General features: G+C 45.0%; 1 protein-coding gene across 9 annotated transcripts in view; it reads left to right on the forward strand.

Moving 5' to 3' along the window:
• The window catches only part of OBSCN (obscurin, cytoskeletal calmodulin and titin-interacting RhoGEF), a 186,256-nt gene that overhangs the window by 11,420 nt on the left and 156,529 nt on the right, over positions 1–18,307 (forward strand). For all 9 annotated transcript variants that reach the window (XM_059838258.1, XM_059838268.1, XM_059838276.1 and 6 more), the window contains exons 3-7: positions 5,386–5,655; positions 8,783–9,043; positions 11,702–12,004; positions 13,067–13,333; positions 14,645–14,920. In XM_059838258.1, the coding sequence (XP_059694241.1) occupies positions 5,386–5,655; positions 8,783–9,043; positions 11,702–12,004; positions 13,067–13,333; positions 14,645–14,920 (1,377 nt within the window). The remainder of the gene's footprint in view (positions 1–5,385; positions 5,656–8,782; positions 9,044–11,701; positions 12,005–13,066; positions 13,334–14,644; positions 14,921–18,307) is intronic.

Consider the following 18,307-nt stretch of genomic DNA (forward strand, 5'->3'; position numbering starts at 1 on the left):
TTGTGTTCCTTGAATGCTCCTAGAAAACCTCCCAGGTTCAGGATGCCTTTTTTTGCCAGTCAGTGGTGAAGAACTTGCCTTCAGAGAGTCACTCCACACTTGAGAAGGTCAGTCCTAGTTCTTCAGAATGGCAACCAAAGCGTGACACACAGTTTTTATGGAATCCCAGAATGGTTTGGATTAGAGGAGATCTTAAGAATCCTCTCATTCCAACCTCCTGCCATGGGCAGGGACACCTTCCACCAAACCAGGTTGCTCCAAGCCCCATCCAACCTGGCCTTGAACAATCCAGGAAGCTCTAAATTTTCCAGCTGCTCTCCCATTTGGCAAAGGGGACAGCAGGCAGTTTGCAACCCAGGCAGCACCTGTAAATGAGCTGTCAGAGACAAAACATTTGGCCACTCGAGTGGTAAAACTCGAGGATTTTTCACTGGTAGCAAAATAAATTAGAAATACAATTAAGTAGGAATTATCTGTGTTTCATACTCATCTTTGAGACTCGCAGGTGTTATTTGATTTTCTGTTTTCCCTTTTATGGAAAGTGGCTCAGTCCCTGTGCCCATCGGTGACACCTGATCTGTGGAACTCACTGGCACTTGTCCCACCCCTTGCTGTCCCTTGGAGGTGCTGAGTGGCGTGGGGAAGGGCATTTGTCCTGTTCCATAAAGCTGTGATTACCTCATGAGCTGGGACTCGGAGCTGAAGATCAATCCTGGCCCTTGGGTGGGTGATCACTTTGAGGATGGATCAAGCTCAGTGCCCTGCCCAACACCTTGCAAAAACAAACCCCCCCTGCTCTGCCTGTGCTTATCTTACTGCTCTCATGGCTGCAACCTGTTCCAAAGGAGGTGGGGAAAGCAAGGGAAGCAGCCAGTCTGGGAGCAGGCACCATGGGAAAGGGTTATTGATCCCTGACTGTTGGCCAGGGCTGCCTGTGAGTCAGGAGGCTGAAGTGGAAATGTTTATGGATTGTTTATTTTTTATGCTGTACCACATTTGGCTCCCTGTCCAGGCCAAGGCTGCCATGGAAAATCTACGTGTGTTGGTTATAATTAGGCCCTGATAAATGACTCTCCTTTGTGTCACCAGAAGTTCTTCTCAGCCCTCCCAAGACAGGCCAGAATGATGCAGGAGATGAAAAAAGCTTTTGATTCTGTTGAGCTTTTAATTCTGTTGTTTGTGTCACTGGTGATGCCATTGGTTCATCTGCTGCCAGGCTTAGGGAGGGAGATCATCTTGCCATGCAAACTTCTCTTTGCTCAGCCATGTAGGAGAGGGTGAATTCTGCAAGCAGCCACCCCTAGAATCATAGGATCAGGATGGTTTGGGCTGGGAGGGACCTCAAAGGACATCTGGTTCCAACCCCCTGCTATGGGCTGGGATGCCACTCACCAGACCAGGCTGCTCAGGGCCCTGCTCAAACTGGCCTTGAACACTTCCAGGGATGGGACATCCATAGAAAGCTTCATATATTCTGTCAATCATATCCTAGGGTCCTAAGAACACAGGAACCCAACATTTGTGAACTCTTTGTTGAGCCTGTGCCTTACAGATCACTGAGCTGGGAAGGAAAAAACAAAACAAAAAAAAAACAAAACAAAAAAAAAAAAAGGATTTTTTTTGAGCTGTTTCTAAATGAGATTTAGTGAATCAGACTTAAACAAAGAAAGGCTACAGGGCAGAGAATCACTCTCCTAAACAAGGAATACTGAAGCTTGATTAGATTCAGAAATGTGTCTGGAACAGAGATAAAATCACAATCTGTGCACTGAGATGTGAGCTGTAAAAGGAATTGGGGGAAATGTGGCCAAGAATAAGCCTTCAACAAATCAAGGAGTGGGGAGGATGGGAGGAGCATAAATAACCAGCTGGGGTTTGCTGGAGGTTTTGGAGATTTCCCTAGGCCATGTGTAAAGTTGTTGAGAACAGAATTCAGGTCTCCACCCTGGGCTAAGGGTCACTGGAGTCCCTGAATAAAGTAACCAGATACTGGATGAGAAGGTTAAAGGTTGCAAGCCAAACAGGATGGAGATGGGAAAAACACGCTGGTGCTGAGGCCACCTTATTCTCCCTCTGATGGGATTTTGGATGGTCACTGTCATGGCAGTCCCATTGGAGATCTGAAAGAGAATTGCAACTTGAGAAATGAGGGGGTAGAAAGGAAATTTGGAAAGCACAGTAACTAGGAAGATCAAAGCTTTTCAATCCACATTTAGCCTGCTCTTACTGGGAGGATTTTCCATATTCTTACCTTTCCTGGATCATTTTCATGAGGCAGAGGGAAAACTTGCCTCTGGAATTATAAATGTGAGAATTCCAGCAATAAGAAAGAGGAAATGTAGGCAAGTGAAAAAGTGAGGTCCAGAGGGCAGATGTGCCTTGATAAGGTTAAGAAAACATTGGGCTTCTTTGCAGGCTGCACCTATTCTTAGTAAAATATGTGTTAGCAGGACTTGCTTTTTAAAAATAACATCCTCTCATTGCCAGTTTGCTTGCTGTGGACCAAACAAAAAAGCCTGTGACAGACTGGAGAAATAGCTCCTCAGGATAAGCAGCAAAATGAGTCTCTGATCTGAGTTCTTGCAGTTTCCTGCTAATTCTGTGAGCTGCTCTTGCTCTGTGCTCCCTCAGTGTTGTGCTCTGCTGTGGCTCTCACATTTTTCCCTGTGGGCAGGTTTTGGCAGCTCTCTTATTTTCTGTTTTATTTGCACCTCTCTGACCTGGGTGTGGTGCTGGTTATGGGCCAGGTGATTTGGGATGCCTGATCTCAGGAGACCTCTGCTCCTTCTGTAGTCCCCTGACCCAAATCTACCCTCTGCCTGAGCAGGCACACTCTAGACCTTGTAAAGAGCATGGAGGGATGCTCAGGAGGAGGAGGAGGAGGCTGGTGGGTTTTGGAACCTCTCTGACATCTCCAAAAGCCCTGGGCTGGGTTCATCCCAGGCTTCAGTTCAGTTTATCAGCTGCTGTAGCTCCAAAGCTCCATTCAGAGGGAGATAAGATGTGTGTGCACATGTCAGCAGGACGAAAGCAGAGTTGTTTTCAGGGGATATCTGTGACCCCAAGCTGCCAAAGATAGCCTTGCACTGCCTTTCCCTGGCTGGGAGAGCAGTGCTGTTACTGCAGCATGCTCCTAAGAGTCAACCAACCCTGCTGTGCTTGAACATTTAAGAGCTTTTTCCTGGAATAGCCTTTTTTTTTTTTTTTTTTTTTTTTACTTTAGGTACTGCTTAGTGACTGTAAAGGGAGAGGGGTTAATGATATGGCCAGCTGCTCCAAGTATGGGAATCCACTTGTGTGCCTCTCAGGTGCAGCTTGTGTTTCTTTTTGGCCCTTGTGCAGGTCTGAGTGTTCCCAGTGGCAGCTCCAGCCCCCCTCCTGCCAGAGGGCTGCATCCTTCTGATCAAAGCTTCCTTGGCCTCACAGAATCCCAGAATGGTTTGGTTTGGAAAAGACCTTAAACTTCATCTCCTTCCAAGCCCCCTGCCAGGGGCACCTTCCACTGTCCCAGGCTGCTCCAAGCCCTGCCCAACCTGGCCTTGGACAATTCCAGGGATCCAGGGGCAGCCACAGCTGCTCTGGGCACCCTGTGCCAGGGAATCCCCACCCTCAGAATAAAGAATTTCATCATAATATCTTTTTTAATCCTGAAAAAAAATCAGGAAAAAAAGAAAAAAGGCTAATCACCATCTGGAGTGTGGGCAGAGCAGATCTGTGTAACCATAGCTGAAGGCTTTTCCAGGCAAGATTTTGTCTTATCTTAAACTGAGGTGTATTTAGGCATAACATTAAAAAACCAATAATTTCCAAGTTGACATGGTTAGTGTCACCTTCCTGTTCCTGGGCATATTGTATGGGCTCCCAGACAAGTTTTACCCTCAGGATAACAAAGGTAGTCCATGGCATTGCTCCCTCCAGGTGTCCTGTCAAGCCTTTATGGTCTGGTACCTTGTTTAAACTGAAAGAGGGGAGGTTTATATCAGATATTAGGAAGAAATTCTTTACTGTGAGGGTGGTGAGGTGGGATGGAGTCACAGAAACCAGCTGGGAGCTGGCACAGCCATTACTGGGAGCTGAAGGTAGATATCAAGGTGTGATCTCTCACAAAGCATGAGCAGTGTTTCAGCACTGGCTAATCCAAGTGTGTGACATGACTGTGGCCCCAGTCCCATGGCCCTGACCACCAGCTGTGCTCTTCAGTCCAGCTCCCCTCTCCCCACTTCAGGGCTGGGGTACCAGGGTGATGTCAGAGCGCAGCTGTCGCTGGAATTTGACTTTGTTCAGCTGATAAAGTGACTCCCCTCCCTGTCGTGCAGCTGCTTTGTGGGTTTGATCTATGCTGGGGTTTGGCCCTCAGCCAGAGCACTGCAGCCCCTCTGCTGGAGGAGGGCTGAGGCAGTTGGGACACTGTTCTCTATTTCTTTTATTTTTGTGGGAAAAAGCTGATAGAGAGCCTTTGGGGCTGGTGGGGAGAACAGACAGCTCCTCCTTTTGTGTTTTCCCCCACATCTGATTGTGCACAGCCACCTCACAGCTCTCTGTGTCCTTTCAGATCGCTCTGCTGAGCTGATTTCTGCAGCAGGACCCTTAAAACATTGGTTCTTGCACCAGCTCAGCTGCTCACTCCCACCTGGAGTTTCTGCCCTGTGCTCTGTCCCATGGCCAGCTTGTTTGTCACTAAACCAGTTCCTGAAGGATTCCTTTTAAGGCCTTTTACTCCAACCTGGCCTTGACCACTTCCAGGGATGGGGCAGCCACAGCTCTGTTGCTGTGATATTTTATGAAAAATCTCTTCACTAAGATTTTTTCCTCTTAAAAAGCTAAGAAGCTTCAACTTCTTTATGTTCTACTGCTTTAAAAGATAATTTAGAAAATTGTTTACTCAACATGTAAATTGTTTTAATTTAATGTATAATCACAGCCAGCTGTGTCAGACTGTCTGAGTCACAAGTTTTTATTATCATTCTTGTCTAACCTTCTAATGTCTCCTTTCTCTTTCTTTAGTATAATTTTAGAATATAATAGAATAGTATAATATAGTATAGTATAATATAGTAGTATAGTGTAATATAGTGTAGTATAATGTAGTATAGTATAATATAATAATATAGTATATTATAGTGTAATATAGTAGAGTATAATGTAGTATAGTTTAATATAGTATAGTTTAATATAGTATAGTTTAATATAGTATAGTATAATATAATATAGTATAGGGTAATATAATGTCAATTCTCATCTCTCACCTCATCCTAAAACCCACAGCATAGCTCCTCTGAGCAATGTGGTTAGGGCCTCACCACCCTCAAGGAGAATTTCTTCCTAAATTCCCATCTAAACCTCTTCTCATCTCTCATTCTCCTTCCTCTTTTTTGCCCTCTCAAGAACCCACCATACCCTTCAAGGCAAAACTGAAGGACCTCGAGGTGAGGGAGAAGGAATCTGCCACCTTCCAGTGTGAAGTGCCCGTGGCTGGGACAGAGACAGCTTGGTTCAAGGAGGAGACCAAGCTGCAGCAGAGCAAGAAGTACAACATCGAGGAGGAGGGCACCTACCGCCGGCTCACCGTGCAGAACGTCACCACCGATGATGATGCTGTTTACATCTGTGAGATGAAGGAAGGGAGCAGGACCATTGCAGAGCTCTCTGTCCAAGGTAAGTGAAATTGGAGTCTCCTCCAGCCAGGTCTCATAAGCTCTTGGAGGTCTGTTTCACACCCAAGATAGCTCAGCTACCCTTGAGGCATAAAAATCAGCGGGATGGTTTCTGTTGCAGTGTTGGAAACAAAAAGGTTTTAATAAAAGGCAAAATAACAAAGGTCTTTACAGAGGAAAACAGAGCCAGGTGCAGGAGTCCCTTGCTCCTGGTAAAACACCTCACAAAAGTGATTAGTTTCTTTGTTCTCTTCTTTTTCTAGTAAATTGCCCAGGTGGGACTTTTTGGCTCCTGTCCAATTAGCTATCCTTAAGTTGGAGGTGAAGTCCCCCAGGTCCTATGAGATGTCTTTTCACCTAATTGAGGAGAGAAACTTCTGGGTTTATTTCCTTTTTAGGGGGACAAAGGACAGTTTTGTCACTCTGTCAAGAGGGGGCACATTGCTATAGGTAAGAACAGCCCTGGGTATTTCAGATTGGCCAAAAGTGTGGGATTCACACGTGAGACTCTGGGTTTGACCTTGTGAGCAGGATTTGCCACTGAAGAGGAGCAGAGCCCCTTGTGGTGTGAAGATGTGGCCAGTGCCAGGGGCTCCTGGCAGGGTATGTCTGGACACAGGGCCACACAGCAGGGACAGGCTGTGTTGCACAAGATGTCACCCAGTGGGAATCCCTGCTGAAAGAAGCTTCCTCCAGCTGTGGCCTGGCCCTGTAGACTTCTCTGATGCCTTGGAGTGGCTGCCTGAAACAGAGGCTGGACAAGATTAAGAGAATAAAAGTGGGTATTTATTAAAGGCCTTCAATAGGCTCACCTTGGGCAGTCAGAAACCTCCAAGAGGGGCTACACCCAGGATGGATGATGGTCATAAGTTTTTCATGCAGTTCTAAGTTTGGTCCATTTACATACCAGGGTTTAATCCTCCAATTACAGCTTCAGGTAATGAAGTCATTTACTCCAAGTTTTCTCCCCCCATTTCCCAGAATGACCAGGTTGGAAGAGACCTTCAAGACCATTGAGTCCAACCCAGCCCCAACACCTCAACCAAACCCTGGCACCCAGTGCCACATCCAGGCTTTGTTAAACACACCCAGGGATGGGGACTGCACCACCTCCCTGGGCAGCCATTCCAGAACTTTATCACTCTTTCTGGGAAAAACTTTTTCCTGATATCCAACCTATATTTCCCTGGACACAGCTTGAGGGGAATTCACTGTTTACATCTCTCGGGGCCTGAGACAGTCGGGTGTCCCTGAGTTTCAGGCTTAGAGAGGAATTGTTTTGTCTGAATAAAATGGGAGAACAGCAGCTGACAGGCTGTGGAGTTTTAGAGTTTTACCCTAAAGCAGTACAGGATCTGAAAAATATAAAATCTAAATCCTAAGGCATTGTCTAAACATGACTCCAAGCACCAGATGTGTCCCCTGGCACTGTCACACCCATCTTGCCCAGAGTCCAGTGAGCAGAGTGGTGACTTTTGCCTGGGAGTGGTGCTGACCACAATGGAAAGGGGGTTCAGCAGCTGTGGTTTGTGGCCAGATGTGTGGTGCAGGCTGCAGTCAGCACCAGCATGGTTTAGATTGGAAAACACAGCTCCAGATCCCTGGGGGCTATTCTCTGGAGTTTGGGAAGGGGACAGGGAAAGGACAAAGTGTGGATGGCCATGTCCAGGTGTCCTGAGTCTGGTGGTAAAGGCTGGAGGGGGAGTAGGTGTAGTTGGCTATGGTGTGGGAGTCTGTCAGTGAGTAAACACAAACCCCAGAGCTGCAGGCACTGGAGGCTGCCACAACTGCAGGATTGATCTTGTCCTGACTCATTTGAAGCCTGGGTATGCTCCTAGTGAAACCACAAGGAGTTCTTCATATATAAATTGTTACAAGACAGCTGGGTGATGCATCCTCATGCAAATTCCTTTTTGTACCACCAGTAAAGAGCTGGGAGTGCACAGAGATGGATACAGAAGGGAAAATTTAGTCCAGAGACATGGGAGAGTTCAGACTGACATCATTTTGTTGCACCTTCTGTTAGGTCTGGAGTAGCCCACCCCTGTGTGTTTGCTCCCAGCAGGACAGCTGGTATTTTTTCACTTGTTTGTGCTGTAATGGTATGTTCCATCCAAAAGAGAGTGACTGAGCCAGGTGGAGCTTTCTGGAGAGAGGGGAGGCAGAGTCTTCCTGGGGGAGCCTTGTGCCTGCCCTGGGAGGGGATTGGAGAGAGCAAGGTGGGGTGGGGACGATGGGAGAGCTTGGCCAGAGGTAAGGAGCTGTGGGATGAGGTCAGTGCTGAGGGCAGAGAGGTCAAGGAGGAGGATAAACAGAGAATCCAGTTTTGACTCTTGTGGTGAAACCTGTGCCTGTTCTGTTATTTTATTGTTATTATTTTATTGTTATTCTGTTATTTTATCAGCATTGCTGTTTATTAAACAGCTCTGGGTGATCTGCCTGGGCCAACCTCTCAGGAACTGCCCTGGAGCTGGAGCCAGTCACTGTTGGTCATTTGGGGTGGTCTCCTTATGGTGTGGCCAATCTTTTCTGTGAATATTCACATCTTATAGCTTTGAGATTGTCCTTGTGAGTGATGATAATCACAGTCACTTGGAAAGGATGTAAATTCATTCAATGTATATTTCTGGTCTGACACTAAGAAGGAACCTGAGATTTTCAGTGTCTTATTAATTCAAATAACTTCTGTGTCTGCCATGTTGGTTATGTGACTTTGATGGAGGTGAAATCCTAAAGGCAGAGGAGAGACCTCTCTGGCTTTAGACTGATCTACTTCAGCAAAGTTGTAATTTGGATTCCCAGCATATATGGGCAATGAAAGCTGTCAAATCTATTTTCTTGCAAGGCCATATATATTTTGTGTTTACCCAGCATCTGGCTCTGCTTGGTAGACAAGAAACCTGAGTGACTGCAGTCAAATAAGATCTGTTTTTCTCTCTTTAAAGGCCAAAATGAGTCCTTGGGGGTCATCTGCTCTGTGTGACTCAGAGCCTTGGAATTTATTTTCAGGTGTCTGCATGGTGTCTATAATATTTTGGCTGGGTGTGGGCTAGTCCTGTTTCAGTCTGAACAGTCCAAAGCTTTTAATATCTGCCATTTGCTGACTATGATTATTTTGTTATCTGAAGGGAACATCATTAAAAAACTCCCACGGAAAACTGCTGTCTTCATCAATGACACTGCCACCTTCTGCGTGGAGCTGGACAACGACTGCCAGAACGTCAGGTGGCTGAAGAACAGAGAGGAAGTGAAGCCCAGCGACCGCATCTCCATCACCTGCTCTGGCAAACAGCACACCATGACCATCCGGGAGTGCAAGGTGGAAGATGCTGGGGAGATTGCCTTCCTGGCTGATGAAAGCAGGACTTCCACCCAGTTCACTGTGACCAGTAAGCTTCTCTTTAGTTTGGCCTTGGTGTTGTTTCTTCCCATGGCACTGTTGTTGTTTTGAGTGCCACTGTGGTAATTTTGGTGTCCAAAAGCAGCTGAAGGTTTATGTCTGTCACAAAAAGCCAACAGCCTGTCTGTAAGTGTAGAGATGTTTGGAGGGATCCAAACAGGACTTCCACCCAATTCACTGTGACCAGTAAGCTTCTCTTTAGTTTGGCCTTGGTGTTGTGTCTTCCCATGGCACCGTTGTTGTTTTGAGTACCACCGTGATAATTTTGCTGTCCAAAAGCAGCTGAAGGTTTGACATCTGCCACAAAAAGCCAACAGCCTGACTGTGAGTGTTGTGAGGTGTTTGGGGGGATCCAAACAGAGAGAATATCTGTGGAGTCATGGAATGGATTGGGTTGGATGGGATCACCTCATTCCACCCCATGCCATGGGCAGGGACAATTTCCATCAGACCAAGATTGTCAGGGCCTTGTCCAGCCTGGCCTTGAACATGTCCAGGGGTGGAGCATCCATGGTTTCTCTAGAAGCAGTGCTGGGGAAAGACCATGGCACAATCTTATCTTACTTGACAGAGCAGTAGCAGCAGGTGCAACATCGTCAAGACTGGACCTGAAATGAAATTGGTGAAGTTGCCTAATTTTATTTGGCATTACTTTGATGGCACTGCGTTTCTCAGGTGAAATCTGATTTATTTAAGACAAAAATACATAAGATTTCTGGCTCTGTTGCAGTTCTGGTTCATATATGAACAAACCACCCACTGCAGTCACAATTCGGGAAGAGTAAATCTTTTCTTCCACCACTGCAATCAGTCAGTGGCAAAAAAAAAATCTTTTATTTAACAAATATGTAACTGCTGAGTTAATATAACTTGGTTTGGGCATTCTGAAGCCATTGAACTAAAATGAGGGAAAAATGAGGCAAGTGTCACATTTGGTTTTGTGACAATTTCTAAGGTATTTGTAAAGCTGTACCATCCAAACAAGCACCTATGCAATGGGAACAATAAAGTTCAGTTTGATTTCAGACACTGCTGTTTAAATGATGAAGAAAGGGTTGGTTCATGGAATAGAAATTATAAGAAGCTGCCTTCCCACAGGTATTGCTGAAGAGAACGCTGCATTACCATTTCTGATGGCAAGGTCAAGAGATCCCATTCCAGGGCTTAGTGTTCAGCTTAATGTTACCCTAATGGGACCTTTGACATCTATCTGTGACCAGCAGTCACTGACAGGCTGGTAACTGTGCACCCCAAACCACTTCTGTGTCTATTTCTGTAAGGAAGGAAAAGCGTATCGCCTTGAGATTTCCTATTTTTACACTTTGTGCATATCAGATTCACTGCTTGGAGAATCCTCTGTGCTATGTCCACGTCTTTTTCAATTAGCTGGGTGAGATTGGTGGTGGTTCTGATATCTTTTATAATGTACAGGCCATGTTTGTGTCTTATTTGTCATCTCGCATTGTTACCATGCCCATTTAAAGATGGGGAAACTGAGGCAGTAAGGAGATCAGTTGTCCCAGAGCTCAGTTTTTAGTTTAGGCTCATCAACAGGCTCCATCTACAGTCAGGAATTCTTGAGTATGTCCTCTGTGTGTTTCACCCACCTCCCACACCTTCTTTAAACTGGATTAATTGCTCCTGAGTGTGCTGTTCATGGGATCACAGCTGGAGTCTGGTTGACTGACTTAACCCAGACACCTTTCAGATAGCCAAAATTAAATGAAATTAATCCTGGCCCATGTCAGTAGAGGTGTAACTAGAGCACCTCAGGTAATTCCTCTTGACCATATCAGTGGCAGCACATAGTGAATGATCCTGATGGGACTTGAGCCTTCTCTAAAGGTTCAAGAGGAATGGAAGGGTGAAAATAAATATTCACTATGCAAATACCTGCAGGAATATGTTTGTAGCCTCAGGTATCATAAAATAGTCACATCTCCTCAATAGTAGGTTCTCATGGTGGGGACACTTTATGTCATTTCCTTTTGAAGTTAATTCCCCAGTCCCTGAAGCTGGTTCTGCATAAATTACTAAAACAAAGATCCCAAATGATGTCACTCTTGGGAGACAAAATTGCAGCTTCGGAGTGGAGGTAGCACAAAATTCAGGGGCAGGACAGATACCCAGATGAAAGAAGCTGCAGGGAACATCCAAGCCTGTGTAACAAGCCGGGCTCCCCATAACTCTTTAAAGACTTGAACAACCTTAGAAGATGGGTAAAGCCATCAGCAGAGTGAAAATAAGAAGCTGAGTGTTAGTCTGCTTTGCTCAGGAGCTGTGAAAGGCAGAAATGTGGGACTGTATCCAGCACTGAAGATTTAAGCCTACAAAATGTTTGTTGAAGATTCTCTGATTGTCTTGACAGTTTAATGTTGTGTGTAGGAATCACATATGTTTAGCTGTGCAATACAAGTATTGGACATCAAAATTTGAACTTGATCTGGAATGAAAATGATTCTGTGATCTTTGTTTGAAACATCCTCAAAGCATCTTCCATCCATTCTCTTTCTTTTCCATCTCAGATCAAGGTTTTGTTGAGGTTTATTAATCACTATGAACTTTTAGTCCAGCCTAAGCTATTTTGGCTTTTCTCCTCTGACATAACTCACTGCTCAGTTTTGTTTTGTTTCTTTCCCTTGCACAGCTCCCAAGAAACCTCCCACCCAACCCCCAGCTGACCCTGTGGTGAAAAATAAAACAGAAACCTCAGTGACACTGGCGTGGTCCCCTCCGAGGATGGAGCGGCCCATCCCGGTGGACGGATACATCGTGGAGCGCAAGAAACTCACCGGCTTCACCTGGGTGAGGTGCCACGAGTCCCATGTCCCCAGCCCCGAGCTCACAGTGAGCAACCTGGCAGAAGAGGCTGACTACCAGTTCAGAGTGTCTGCTGTCAATGCCTACGGACAGAGCCCCTACCTGGAGTTCCCTGGGAGCCTGCACCTCGGTGAGCACGAAACCGGCACTAAACGGGGTGGTCGGACACGTGGGTGCTTTGGAAACACTTCCCGTGGCTTTGAGGATGGAGAAATAGCCCAGCAAATCCTCTTTGCCTTCACTGCTGGTTCTCCTGCCTCATGCCAACCACTGACCTTCACCAAAGGGAGGAAGGAAAAAGTGCAGACCCAGCCCAGTGAGGGTGGTTGGGTTTCTGTGGCAGAGCTGTGGGTGTGTTTGTGTTCCAGTATCCCACATCAGGCTGTGGGGGAGGCAGAGCTCCCTGCTATGGACCTTAAACCCTTAAATGCTTGTTTCCTGCAATGAAAAGAAAACTTGAGATGGCTTTATGGTATAATTTTCAATATATAGACATGAGATATCGATCTTGCACCTGGAGAATATTTATGGGTGATCATACCATCATGAAAACCAAGTTCTAGCTAGTCTCTCTTTAATCTAAGAATTTCTAGGAGAAATTCAAGGGTTTTGCTTTATTTCTAGGGTGCCAATGTGCCCATAGAATCTTTGGGTGCAATGGGATTTCTTCTTCCTTTGAATCACTGCACTAGAAAATACCTGTACAGATGTTGAAGACCCACACAAACTTTGATCATAGCTTGTCTTGTGATTGTGTCATCCTCGTCCCTCGCTGTCTGAACATGCCTGCATTGTCCTAGAATATCTAGAACTGACTCATAGGGATATCTAGAAGTCCCTCCTTCTGAAATCTATGAACAATATTGGCTATTCAATAAACAACACACCTGTAGGGGACTTAAATGTTTCTGGCCTATGCCTTTATACATTTTAGGGATACAAAAAAAAAAAAAAATCAGTAAAATACACTTGTTTTTCTAGACCTGCAAAAACAGGACTCCAGAGGTCAGTTACCTGCAGCTGAAGGAAACAAATCCTTTAGACCAACCATGCATTTCCTTCAGTGCATGAGAATTTTATAAAGCTGCATTAATTAATTCCCACGTGTTGTTTACCCTGACAATTTGGTTCCTAAGATGAGTTATCCTCCATGACAGAGTTGTTCTCAGAGGTGTGTGTTGTTCTTCCCTAGAACCCATCCTGGCTGTGAAGAACCCCCTGACAACAGCTGAAGTTGCACCTGGAGGTGATGCCCTGTTCACTGTTGACCTGACCAAGACATGTTCTGGCACGTGGTACTTGAATGGCAAAGCCTTACAGGAAAGTGAGACCTACATCATCAACAGAACCCAAACCACTCACACCCTGGTCATAAAAAATGTCACCAGGAAAGATGATGGGGCAGAAGTCAAATTTGTTGCCAGCGATGTTGAGACCAGCACCAAGATGAGAGTGAGAGGTATTTATTGTTAATGCTGTCCATCCTGCTCCACTCAGGGGGTGGTTGCTGGGGCTTGAGGATTAAAACTGGGGCTGGAGGCTTTCCTTGGTCTGTGGGAAGCACCTGAAATTGTGTCATGTGATTAATGTGTGTCCTGGCAATGACCTCACATGACAGCTAGACAGAGTTGATCTGGCCAGCTGGTGGTATCTGGACTAGATTGCTTCACATCAGCTCACGAATTTCTGTCAAATTTATGTCATTCACAACCATCTGTCATTGCATTCTGTCACCAAATTGCAACTAATTCACCTAAAGTTGTAATTTCAGCTCTAGCTTTGACCAGTCTCTTTGACTGTAATGATCTTTCAAAAGTAAAAGAGCATTCATTGCTAACACAGCTTTTCTTGTAGGTGTTTTAGTCCATCATGTGTGGGATATAAAGTTAGTGTGCTGGAGCTTGATTTAAGATCAAGGTTTCCTCTATGAAATGACAGTAACATCTGTATCTACCATATTGCAAGGCAAAACATAATGAATTCATAATGAATGATTTCTTCTGGAAGGATGTGTTTGTCATGGGAGAAGATCTCTGCAGAATCATGTTTAGAGTATTGTTTATCAGTAGGAAAAAAATGTGTTGGGTTTTTTTTTCTTAGTGACTCTGACAGTAAAAACAGATAAAGTTTTCTGAACTGAGAAGGAATGCACAGTATTGACATGAGTGTTGTGACAGTCTCACAAACCCTGAGTTCTACAGTACTGTTCTCTAACAAGCTAAAAATGGAGCCCCATCTCTCCTCTCTCTGCAAGGCCTTTGAAGGATAATATGTCCAATTAACAAATGACACACAAATTATTTTTGCTTTTAACGCAATAACCAACCACCTGTGGCTGCAATGGGGACTTTTTTATCCAATGACACAAAACCACCCAAACCCATGGAGGAGAAGGTGAAGAAGAAGGAGCAGCCTCCACCCCAAAACCTCCATCTTGCTTTATAGATATTACTATATTCTAAACCCCTAAACTCTGAGTTTCCCACCCTGTGATATCACACACTTCTATCCCAACTCCACACCCACAATCCCAGTTCTGCCATTCCATTCTGGAAGCTTCTCCAGGGCCTCAGGTCAACGCAGTGTTCTCTTGGGGGTCAGTGCCTGGCAGCACAGAAATCTGAAATTCTCAGCAGCCAGGGTTCCAGCAGTGGGTGAGGGCAGGAACAGGATCTAACACCTTCAGAGGTCTCACAGTCTGCAGCCCACCTGTATCAGGGATAAATTATCATGACATAACTCGAAATAACAAAGCCTCTTGTCCTGGCAGGAGCTGCAGTGAGATTCACCAACAAGACCAAAGACACAGAAAAAGTCTCAGCTCGGCTGAGGGAAGAAGCCAAACTCCAGGCTGAGCTTTCAGACACAGAGGCCACTGTGAAGTGGATGAAAGATGGGAAGGAGCTCAAGGCCAGTGAAAAATACGAGTTCCAAAGTGTGGGGAAGAGGCGCATCCTGAAAATCCGCAGCGCTGCTGAGGAGGATGCTGGAGTCTATGAGTGTGTCTGTGAAGGGGATAAAATGGTTTATCAGCTCTCAGTGAAAGGTGAGTGGCTGCCTGGGCTGCTCTGCACTGATGATGTTCCTGCCCTAAACCTGTGGAGCCATCAAGGCACACAAAGGGACACTCCAGAGGGAGTTGGGTGATTGTCCATCAACATCCAGCCTTGAGAATGTGTCCCACAGCAGGACTGGGGAGCAAATACAGCAACTGGCCAGGTGCTAAGAGCTGTGCTCTCACTCCAATTGGCATCTTCATATTCCAGGGAATGTGGTATAACTTCGTGAGGGTGAGTGGTGAGCAGGGAAAAGGGCTCTTGAGATGAAGAAATCCAGCCCCAGGGACAGGACATGGCACAGGATCCTGTGTCTGTCCCACACTTGCTGTGTGACATCAGACAAGTCACTGAAGAGAGACTTCAGTTCTGATTGTACAAGATCATCTTGGCATTGTGGGGTTTGTTTGTTTGGGTTTTATTTGTTTCTTTTTTTTTTTTTGGTTGTTTATTTGTTTTTGGGGTTTTTTGTGGTTTTGGGGGGATTTTTGGGTTTTTTGTTTGTTTGTTTTAAATTTTATTATTTGTTTGAGATATTTTTGCTCTTTTCTGTCAATACAATGGTGGATAAGAGAAAAGACCTTTCCAGGGTATGCTGGATGGCTTAATCCCTTCCTTTTTACAGGGTGTTCAGATGTGTAGAAAAATCAGCAAGGGGGCACTTTATTTTGGTATTTCTTGAACCAGCACAGTTTTACAGCTGCCCTTTTTTTTTGGCTCTTCTTCCTTTCATGACAGTCTCTACCTTTACCCTGAAACCCACAGCATTAAGCCTCCTTCTTGCAAACCTTCCATCTGTGCAAGATTTTAGGAACTAGAGCAAAGCTGTCTCTGCCTTGCAGGGGACCAGGTTTTACCTAAAACCCCCAGTCTATCCCCAGACTGTTCCTCATGTGGATCATCAGATGTCTGCTGAGGTTCAGAGCACAAAATCTTACTCCAGGCCAGTACAGCCTGTTGTCAGATTGTCATCAAAAGTGAGGGAAAACCAAAAACTCTCCAACAACAGTTTTCAGTCTTAGAGAATCAAGGCATCACTTTATTTCTGTTCAGGATGTGCAACAGAAATAATTTCATCCACACACTGCCTGGGTCATGGGAGGAAATCATGCCATCACACATGATGGTTACTAGATTTTTCACTTATCCAGTCAAAGCCCAGAGAAATTAATTGGGTCAGTGTTCATTGGTCCCAAATTCTGCATTTCTTAGTATTTGGTTTCCTCTTGGTTATTGATCCCTTTGCCTTCAATGCTAATTAGGTTCTCATTTGTTCTCTTATTGATCTTTTCTGAGACCAGGTGTCTCCAACCATGCCAGGGGTGCTGTCTGGAGTTGATGCTCATTAATGGTTGTTATCTTTTTTTATATCTCCTGTGCTACCCCCAGTCTGTTGAGGTGGTAAACTCATCAGGCGTCAAATGATGAGTTCTTTGAAAAGAAACTTCTCACAGTTCTTTGAAAAGAAACTTCAATTCCTTTCCCCCTGGGCAAAGGTAAAAAAAAAACCCTGACTGAAGTTATATAAAAATTTTCACCTTTGCATTGTTCCCAACAATTCTGGAGGGATTTCAGAACCTATTTTTCTTTGAACTGGCAAGTTCAGTCTGTAAAGCTGTTTGAGTTCCAAGTTTTGTCCCACAGCTCACCCCACCTTCCTTCCAGGCATGATCACAGTTCCTGCATGGAGAAAGTCTGAGGTGTTTCATCCTCATGTTCTGCTGGCACCTCACCCTCCTTGGTCTCTGTAGGAACAACAAAGCCTGAGAATATTGTGGGGTTTTTTCCTCATTTGACAACTTGTTTGGTCATTTCAAGGAGCAAACTTGAGAGAGCTGAAAAAAAAAATCAAAATATGACTAAATCTATTAGAGAGGAATTTCTGTCTACAACTGGCACCTGCTCTTGATTTGGTTATTTTTTCCTCTCTTGCTCTGCCTCTTTAGCATTATTTTTTATTCTGACAGTTCTGCCCTCATTTATTTGAATTACGTAATGGATGTTTCCATGTGGTTTTCACTGTGGTGTGCCTAGCAAATGAGTGATCAATGTTATTATTTAAAATAACATAATAGTAATGACATAATAGAACAACATAAAAAGATAATAATAATGATGATGATGATGATGATGTCGGTCTGCATTGACAAGCTGTGATTTAAAGTCTGCTGTTTACAGCTTGATTCCTGGTGAATCACCTTTGGTACCTCTCATCCTTGTGGGATGAGCCTCCCAAATGCTGTACCAACATTTTACCTTCCATCATCACCCCCTTTTATCAGCCCCAGGGAGCTGGGGATCATCTGAGGAGCAGGTCAGCTGTAGGTGGCACGTGGGCATCACGTGGCTGCTGAGGGGCCACTGTGCCAAGCCATGGCCACTGTGTCACTGCCTGGGCCTCCTGCCCAAGCCAGCCAGAAATGCACTTGCCATTTGTCACTGCAGCCCCTGCAGTGCCCCGAGCTCCACTGCCAGGCACCCTCTGACACATGACCTCCCGTGGTGACAAGGGACATCTGAGACGTCTCCTTCAGGCTGCTCTGGGTGTATTTTTCACTCTGGTTTTCTGAGGAAGGGAAAGGTGAATGAATGAACTCATCTCCCTCTTCTTCCTCCCACAGCCTTGAACCTGTGGACTGAGTTTCATTAATGCTGGGGAAAGAATGTCTTGGCAGTCCCTTCCCCTTTTCCCCTTTTCCCCTTGTTTCCCCTTTTCCCCCTTTTTTTCCCCTTTTCCCCTTTTTTCCCCTTTTCCCCTTTTTATCCCCTTTCCCCTTTTTTCCCCCTTTTTTCCCCTTTTCCCCTTTATGTTTCCCCTTTTCCCCTTTATGTTTCCCCTTTTCCCCTTTATGTTTCCCCTTTTCCCCTTTATGTTTCCCCTTTTCCCCTTTATGTTTCCCCTTTTCCCCTTTTTTTTCCCCTTTCCCCCCTTTTCTCCCTTTTTTTCCCCTTTTCTCCCTTTTTTTCCCCTTTTCCCCTTTTTTTCCCCTTTTCCCCTTTTTTTCCCCTTTTCCCCCTTTTTTCCCCTTTTTGTTTCCCCTTTTCCCCTTTTTGTTTCCCCTTTTCCCCTTTTTGTTTCCCCTTTTCCCCTTTTTTTTCCCCTTTTCCCCTTTTTTTCCCCTCTTCCCCTTTTCCCCTTTTCCCCCCTTTCCCTTTTCCCCCCTTTCCCCTCCCCAGTTTCAGTTTGAATATTGGTGTGGGTTTGAATTTTTTGCTTTGAGGCAATTGGTGACTCAATTATTTCACTCCATGTTAATACAATGCCAGATTTATTGTTTATTTTCTGTGCTCCAGTTAATTTTCAGGAATACATTTATTTTCATTTAATTCCTATGAGGTATCCATATAGGTTAATAATTTTATGTAATTTAATTTAT

Source organism: Haemorhous mexicanus, chromosome 1 (assembly GCF_027477595.1).
Source record: "Haemorhous mexicanus isolate bHaeMex1 chromosome 1, bHaeMex1.pri, whole genome shotgun sequence".
NCBI classification, from domain to species: domain Eukaryota; kingdom Metazoa; phylum Chordata; class Aves; order Passeriformes; family Fringillidae; genus Haemorhous; species Haemorhous mexicanus.